Consider the following 9,169-nt stretch of genomic DNA (forward strand, 5'->3'; position numbering starts at 1 on the left):
AGATGAGCTTTAAAGAGCCAACTGGCCCTCCATTGTCACTTCACTGACTGTCACAAGTTGGCCAGATGGCCAAACTTTCCCTTTCATGGTGTCCACATGCCACATCATTGGCCACGGCTAACTATTTGCTGTGTAACACTTTCTGTAGACTGCTGCCACCTCCTCCCATTCAACTCAAGGTCTGCAGAACAGCAGTGACGAAATACAAGTCTCAACTTCTTGGAAGAAGTCAAGCTCACATTTATATAATGATAACAACAGTAACAAAAGCTGTTACTGAATTTACTAATAAAATTGCTACTTAAAGAAATGCTACTGTGAGTAATTATGGATCCAGCAACATGCTACTAGAGAGATGTAACTTTTCGAGTGATTGACTGCGACTGCAGTTGTCGGTACTTATACTATCCACGTACTTGAAGCTGCTTTCAAGGCCATGGCATTAGGCAGTGCTCTATCTGTCTTATCTTACCCCCTGCTCAGAGTTTGATAAGAAAAATGTTTAGAGTCTGCAATGTTTTAGTCTTTGGTGAAAGAAAAATCAGAAGTTCAAAACACTGCTTATGAAAATTATGTTTCCATGAACAATTGGAATTGTTTCTGAACCTGTTTCACATAGTTAATGGCTGCTGTTAGATAGTTACCCAGAAACCGTATTCATTTACAGTCCTTTCTGAAATACAGTAGCAATGTCCCATGAAATTGCTGCATATTTATGGCTGGGACTCTCCGTTAAACAGCCTAGGCTTACATGTCGACTTACCTCATGTTTCTAACTGCAGTCTCCCAAACTGACAGCAGATATCTCGCCAACAATGGCAGCTGGAGATGGCCCGCTGGACTGCGTTTTTGGGTGGTGGCATGCGTTGTTGCAGCTTGCTGATGTGTCAGTCGCTGCTTCAGATTGCTGGCCTTGTATCATGCTACATTAACAAGCAACCTTCCTTCATAAGGACACTCATGGCATTGCTCTGCTCCACTCCTTCTCCGACCAAGGAGCATCCCCATAGTTGGTGTTCAGCCTCCTTGTCATGTTAATATTTTTAACTCTCGCATGACTGAGAAAATCATATACAGCTGGTATTTACAGTCTGTGGTTAATACCAACTGTTTTAGTCTTTCTTGATCTTAAATCTAACATTATAAGCACTCATGATTTACTACAAAAAAGTGCTGCTTGAATTATAACCACTCATGATTTACTACAAAAAAGTGCTGCTTGAATTTGTCTCATTACTTCTCCACCAATGACAAGCTGACATGTACACTCCCCCCTCCTGCAAAAGCTGCTAAGGTGTCCATATTTATATTAGTCAGTTAAAAAAATTATCTAGTTATGTATCATAGTCACTACAGTTTGTATAGACACATTTCATTATTTATTTTTACCCTTAGTAATCAAGAGAAAGTGCATCACCCTGAGACCGTTTATTTCTATCATTTATCTTTGCTCAACTAATAGTCTGACAAATTTCTAACTGTGAGTCTCTTTTGATCCAAAGTTTGGAATGACTTTCCTTTCTCCATACCATCAGTCTTTTATTTTCTGTTTCTTGTATTTATCTATCTCCATATGAAGAAGAACTGGAGTATTCATTCTCTCCCTTAGCACTCCACTGGCAACTATATTTACTTATCTCTAGTTCAAGCAATAGAACTAGTAAAGGTCATCACTCATTGTACAGAGGATGAGTTTAATGGTGTATAAGCACGTAATCATGAAACTGAATCTCAGCCTTGAACTTATCATTTTCTTTGGAGCATAGCTCGCAGGCACATATGCACCCATAAGTACATTTTCTGATCACTCTTTGCCATGCCTTGAAGTAGTATACAAGCTGAAAGCTGAGCTGTTGTTCTTACAACTTGATACTGTGTTCCGCTGGGAATAGTGTGCTACAGAACTGCCTAAACAAATCTTTATTTGCAATGTAGATATTGTAAGAAATGAAAAATATAGTATACTTCAGTTACTTTCATTCCATAATGTCATTTGGGGTCATTTTTTGGGAGTAACTCATCAAGCCAAGAAAGAGTGTAATATGGCAATGGAAATAATTAATTTTTAGCAATATAATGTAATTGGATAGATAAAAAAACTTACTCACCAAACAGTGGCAGGAGAACACACACACATAAAAAAGATTTTACTTGTTTTATTTGTGCAAGCTTTCAGAGCCAGTGGCTCATTCTTCCAGCAGAAAGGTTGAAGGGGAAAGAAGGGAGGTGAAGGAAAAGGACTGGAGAGGTTTAGAAGAAGGGGTAGAGTTTGGAAGAGTCACCCAGAACCCCAGGTCAGGGGAGACTTACCGGATGGGATGAGAAGGAAAGTCATCTACTGCAAGAAGGAGCCACCGGCTCTGAACGCTTGCACAAATAAAACCTTTTCTACGTGTCTGTGCTCCTACCGTTGCTTGATGAGTAGATTTTTTTATCCATCCAATTACATTAGAATGTAATATGAACTCAAAATAGTCCTGCAGGTCTTGTTCAGGAAACAGGGGCTACTAACTACGGTTTCCCAATATGTTTATTGCTTTATGAAATTTGTTGTAAATAATATACACTCCTGGAAATTGAAATAAGAACACCGTGAATTCATTGTCCCAGGAAGGGGAAACTTTATTGACACATTCCTGGGGTCAGATACATCACATGATCACACTGACAGAACCACAGGCACATAGACACAGGCAACAGAGCATGCACAATGTCGGCACTAGTACAGTGTATATCCATCTTTCGCAGCAATGCAGGCTGCTATTCTCCCATGGAGACGATAGTAGAGATGCTGGATGTAGTCCTGTGGAACGGCTTGCCATGCCATTTCCACCTGGCGCCTCAGTTGGACCAGCGTTCGTGCTGGATGTGCAGACCGCGTGAGACGACGCTTCATCCAGTCCCAAACATGCTCAATGGGGGACAGATCCGGAGATCTTGCTGGCCAGGGTAGTTGACTTACACCTTCTAGAGCACGTTGGGTGGCACGGGATACATGCGGACGTGCATTGTCCTGTTGGAACAGCAAGTTCCCTTGCCGGTCTGGGAATGGTAGAACGATGGGTTCAATGACGGTTTGGATGTACCGTGCACTATTCAGTGTCCCCTCGACGATCACCAGTGGTGTACGGCCAGTGTAGGAGATCGCTCCCCACACCATGATGCCGGGTGTTGGCCCTGTGTGCCTCGGTCGTATGCAGTCCTGATTGTGGCGCTCACCTGCACGGCGCCAAACACGCATACGACCATCATTGGCACCAAGGCAGAAGCGACTCTCATCGCTGAAGACGACACGTCTCCATTCGTCCCTCCATTCGCGCCTGTCGCGACACCACTGGAGGCGGGCTGCACGATGTTGGTGCGTGAGCGGAAGACGGCCTAACGGTGTGCGGGACCGTAGCCCAGCTTCATGGAGACGGTTGCGAATGCTCCTCGCCGATACCCCAGGAGCAACAGTGTCCCTAATTTGCTGGGAAGTGGCGGTGCGGTCCCCTACGGCACTGCGTAGGATCCTACGGTCTTGGCGTGCATCCGTGCGTCGCTGCGGTCCGGTCCCAGGTCGACGGGCACGTGCACCTTCCGCCGACCACTGGCGACAACATCGATGTACTGTGGAGACCTCACGCCCCACGTGTTGAGCAATTCGGCGGTACGTCCACCCGGCCTCCCGCATGCCCACTATACGCCCTCGCTCAAAGTCCGTCAACTGCACATACGGTTCACGTCCACGCTGTCGCGGCATGCTACTAGTGTTAAAGACTGCGATGGAGCTCCGTATGCCACGGCAAACTGGCTGACACTGACGGCGGCGGTGCACAAATGCTGCGCAGCTAGCGCCATTCGACGGCCAACACCGCGGTTCCTGGTGTGTCCGCTGTGCCGTGCGTGTGATCATTGCTTGTACAGCCCTCTCGCAGTGTCCGGAGCAAGTATGGTGGGTCTGACACACCGGTGTCAATGTGTTCTTTTTTCCATTTCCAGGAGTGTATGCTTTTTTCAAACCAACAACTCTGCTAGAAATAACAATAATCTCCATTAAGATTTAAAGCCACTTTGTCAGAGGAACACATGATTTTCAATAATTTACCAGCAGACGTAAAAAGTTCAGCTACTAAAAAGTTCAGTTTAAGTGGCCAACTCCTCCTACTCCATTAACAAATTTACTGGTACAACCAATTGATATATCTGTTGTTAATAACATCAGATGTGACTTTTATGGACAATTTAACTTTTGCACATTTTCAGTACAGTAATGTGATTAATGAAAATATGTGTTGGAAACTGATTTTCTGTTTGATGATGCACGGATATAATAGCCCAAGAATTATGTTATGCAGCTACGTGTATTATACATTTACAAGTTCTGTGGCAGGTTTGTTGAGTGTTAGATTGTTTTGACCTGTTTCACATTCATTGGGACTATTTAATTTACAATCTTTGGAAGGAACAGTTTAGTGTATAACATTTTTTTGTAAATATCTATTCTGTACTCTTCTTTTATGATATGATCTAGATACTTGATGATGTCTTAACAATGCATCTATGTAACAAAAAGTCAATCTTATGTAATTTAATCTTGTTTATGTGCCTTTCAATTGCTCATTGCCTCATGTGTATAGGCTCATTCCATTATTTGTCTTTACCTTTTGCTATTCAAGTGCAGTTGTACTACTCAACTGATATGTTGTAAATGTTGCTGAGTGTACATTACAGATATGTCAAAGCTGTGTTTGTTGCATCAAACCTGATCTGTCCCAATATTATTATGTAGGAAATCAAACATCAGTTTTTGTTTGTGATGAAATATCAATTTGTATGTATATTAAAAAGATACCAAATCATTATCTGTACTAGAGGATCAGGAGAAAGAAAACTGGCATTCTACGGATTGGAGCGTGGAATGTCAGATCCCTTAATCGGGCAGGTAGGATAGAAAATTTAAAAAGGAAAATGGATAGGTTAAAGTTAGATATAGTGGGAATTAGTGAAGTTCGGTGGCAGGAGGAACAAGACTTTTGGTCAGGTGAATACAGGGTTATAAATACAAAATCAAATAGGGGTAATGCAGGAGTAGGTTTAATAATGAATAGAAAAATAGGAGCACACGTAAGCTACTACAAACAGCATAGTGAATGCATTATTGTGGCCAAGATAGACACGAAGCCCACGCCTACTACAGTAGTATAAGTTTATATGCCAATTAGCGCTGCAGATGATGAAGAAATTGATGAAATGTATGATGAAATAAAAGAAATTATTCAGGGAGTGAAGGGAGATGAAAATTTAATATTCATGGGTGACTGGAATTCGTCAGTAGGAAAAGGGAGAGAAGGAAACGTAGTAGGTGGATATGGATTGGGGGCAAAAAATGAAAGTGGAAGCTGACTGATAGAATTTTGCACAGAGCAAAACTTAATCATAGCTAACACTTGGTTCAAGAATCGTAATAGAAGGCTGTATACATGGAAGAATCCTGGAGATACTAGAAGTTAGCAGATAGATTATATAATGGTAAGACAGAGATTTAGGAGCCAGGTTTTAAATTGTAAGACATTTCTAGGGGCAGATGTGGACTCTGACCACAATTTATTGGTTATGGACTGTAGATTAAAACTGAAGAAACTGCAAAAAGGTGGGAATTTAAGGAGATGGGACCTGGATAACCTGACTAAACCAGAGGTTGTACAGAGTTTCAGGGAGAGCATAAGGGAAAAATTGACAGGAATGGGGGAAAGAAGTACAGTAGAAGAAGAATGGGTAGCTCTGAGGGATGAAGTAGTGAAGGCAGCAGAGGATCAAGTAGGGAAAAAGACGAGGGCTAGTAGAAATCCTTGGGTAACAGAAGAGATATTGAATTTAATTGATGAAAGGAGAAAATACAAAAATGCAGTAAATGAAGCTGGCAAAAAGGAATACAAACGTCTCAAAAATGAGATCGACAGGAAGTTCAACATGGCTAAGCAGGGATGGCTAGAGAACAAATGTAAGGCTGTAGAGGCTTGTCTCACGAGGGGTAAGATAGATACTGCCTACAAGAAAATTAAAGAGACCTTTGGAGAAAAGAGAACCACTTGTATGAATATCAAGAGCTCAGATGGAAACCCAGTTCTAAGCAAAGAAGGGAAAGCAGAAAGGTGGAAGGAGTATATAGAGGGTCTATACAAGGGCGCCTTACTTGAGGACAATATTGTGGAAATGGAAGAGGATGTAGATGAAAATGAAATGGGAGATATGATACTGCTTGAAGAGTTTGACAGAGCACTGAAAGACCTGAGTCGAAACAAGGCCCCGGGAGTAGACAACATTCCATTAGAACTACTGACGGCCTTGGGAGAGCCAGTCCTGACAAAACTCTACCATCTGGTGAGCAAGATGTATGAGACAGGTGAAATACCCTCAGACCTCAAGAATAACATAATAATTCCAATCCCAAAGAAAGCAGGAGGTGACAGATGTGAAAATTACCGAACTATCAATTTAATAAGTCACAGCTGCAAAATACTAACACGAATTCTTTATAGATGAATGGAAAAACTTGTAGAAGCCGACCTCGGGGAAGATTAGTTTGGATTCCATAGAAATATTGGAACACGTGAGGCAATACTGACCTTACGACTTATCTTAGAAGAAATATTTAGGAAAGGCAAACCTACATTTCTAGCATTTGTAGAGTTAGAGAAAGCTTTTGACAATGTTGACTGGAATATTCTCTTTCAAATTCTAAAGGTGGCAGGGGTAAAATACAGAGAGCGAAAGGCTATTTACAATTTGTACAGAAAGCAGATGGCAGTTATAAAAGTCGAGGGGCATGAAAGGTAAGCAGTGGTTGGGAAGGGAGTGAGACAGGGTTTTAGTCTCTCCCCGATGTTATTCAGTCTGTATATTGAGCAAGCAGTAAAGGAAACAAAAGAAAAATTTGGAGTAGGAATTAAAATCCACGGAGAAAAAATAAAAACTTTGAGGTTCGCCAGTGACATTGTAATTCTGTCAGTGACAGCAAAGGACTTGGAAGAGCAGTTGAATGGAATGGACACTGTCTTGAAAGGAGGATATAAGATGAACATCAACAAAAGCAAAATGAGGACAATGGAATGTAGTCGAATTAGCTCAGGTGATGCTGAGGGAATTAGATTAGGAAATGAGACACTTAAAGTAGTAAAGGAGTTTTGTTATTTGGGGAGCAAAATAACTGACGATGGTCGAAGTAGAGAAGATATAAAATGTAGATTGGCAATGGCAAGGAAAGCGTTTCTGAATAAGAGAAATTTGTTAACATCGAGTATTGATTTAAGTGTCAGGAAGTCGTTTCTGAAACTATTTGTATGGAGTGTAGCCATGTATGGAAGTGAAACATGGACGATAAATAGTTTGGACAAGAAGAGAATAGAAGCTTTCAAAATGTGGTGCTACAGAAGAATGCTGAAGATTAGATGGGTAGATCACATAACTAATGAGGAGGTATTGAATAGAATTGGGGAGAAGAGAAGTTTGTGGCACAACTTGACAAGAAGAAGGGACCCGTTGGTAGGACATGTTCTCGGGCATCAAAGGATCATCAGTTTAGCTTTGGAGGGCAGTGTGGAGGGTAAAAATCATAGAGGGAGACCAAGAGATGAATACACTAAGCAGATTCAGAAGGATGTAGGTTGCAGTAAGTACTGGGAGATGAAGAAGCTTGCACAGGATAGGGTAGCATGGAGAGCTGCATCAAACCAGTCTCAGGACTGAAGACCACAACAACAACAACAACAACAACAACTAGAGGATAAACTAAATTTGAACAATAGTTGAAGACAATGAACAATAACAACTGCCTTCTAGTGTTAAAGGGTTTTTTTATTTTTTTTTTTTATGCTAGAGAGTGTTGGTATAAATGTGTTCATGACCCACATTCCCCCTTTCCTCTTTCCCATCCTCTTTTTTGTTCCTCACCCCCATCGCCTTCCGCACATACAAACTCACTCTCTCTCTCTGGTCTTGATTAATTAACAGTAACAAAAAATGTACTGACAGGATTCACTGTGATGTCTCACAAGCTCATGAATTTGACTCATTTGAATTTTTTCTTAGATTCTCTCTGATGTGTACCTGTTTCCTCATTTTTCAGAGGCAGTTCATTCACAAAAATGCTGTGTTCCTCTTCGATACACTGTTGAAATTAGTAGAACAGCGTTATGCAGAAAAGATTGGTCATCCTTGTGCGAGGCTAATTTCTCTACGTGATGAGTATTCATGGCTGAAGGGTGAAGGACACTCTCGTATGTCATCATCAAGCAGTAAGGCAGCCAAAAAATACACATCCCCAGAATTTGTATGAAAGAAGTTTTGGTATTTATCAATTTTTGAGAAGTTATAAACTGATTTTGGTACCCTGAGAAATAGAGCAGTATGTACACTTGTATGTGCCAGTGCAAGTGGCATGTGTGTTTACATTCATAGAAATAACAGGCTACAGCTCAGTTATAATGTAGAAAGAAAGCAAAACATGAAGAAATCAAAACATCTCAGAGAATGTATGAATTATTATTGTCATAATTATTATTTGTAAATATTTGGCAAACTGGAGATAGCTGTTGCTGCTGAAATGAACTGTTATGATTTACTGTAGTAAATAAAGATAACTAAGTGCAGTTTTCTTTACAGTGTACATAAATGTGTAATTTTGAAGATTTATATCATAATTTTCATAACATTTTGGATTGAAAAAAATGTATATTTTATTTATTTATCAGAATATAGCACTAAGATACATACTGTCAGAAAGTTATGAAATATAAAAGGTCATTAAGTGCCTTCTTAGTTTGATCTACTTCAAATGCATTCATCTGCTGATTTGTATTTCATAATTGCTCTTATAAAACAATAGTACAAGATTATACAATTCATTACACAATAAAAGAATTTTGGGAAGAACTCAACAGTGTTGCTTTTATCTACTCAAAATAGTAAAAAATGCTTTAACACTTATTTTAATTCTCACACTTTTATTTAGATGCCAAGTCTGTAAAATCATTCATGCAAGGTCTGTTTGAAGATCTACTTCAACAAAGTGCTTTTTCTGAATTGGTCAACTGTTTTAACATAATAGCAAAAATTATCTTTCCTTCTGTTACAGAAGATGTGTTGCAGTCTTTAGTAAGAAGACTGGTTTGAGGCAGCTCTCCATGCT

General features: G+C 40.3%; 1 protein-coding gene across 2 annotated transcripts in view; it reads left to right on the forward strand.

The window, feature by feature from the left end:
• LOC126191977 (exocyst complex component 8) overlaps positions 1 to 8,764 on the forward strand; it is a 124,182-nt gene extending 115,418 nt beyond the window's left edge. Inside the window, exon 13 of one of the 2 annotated variants that reach the window (XM_049932568.1) lies at positions 8,108 to 8,764. In XM_049932568.1, the coding sequence (XP_049788525.1) occupies positions 8,108 to 8,317 (210 nt within the window). In that variant the 3' untranslated portion in view covers positions 8,318 to 8,764. The remainder of the gene's footprint in view (positions 1 to 8,107) is intronic. The other variant, XM_049932570.1, reaches the window with a different exon arrangement.
• The last annotated feature ends 405 nt before the right edge of the window (positions 8,765 to 9,169 follow it).

This window comes from Schistocerca nitens, chromosome 1 (assembly GCF_023898315.1).
Source record: "Schistocerca nitens isolate TAMUIC-IGC-003100 chromosome 1, iqSchNite1.1, whole genome shotgun sequence".
Lineage (NCBI taxonomy): Eukaryota > Metazoa > Arthropoda > Insecta > Orthoptera > Acrididae > Schistocerca > Schistocerca nitens.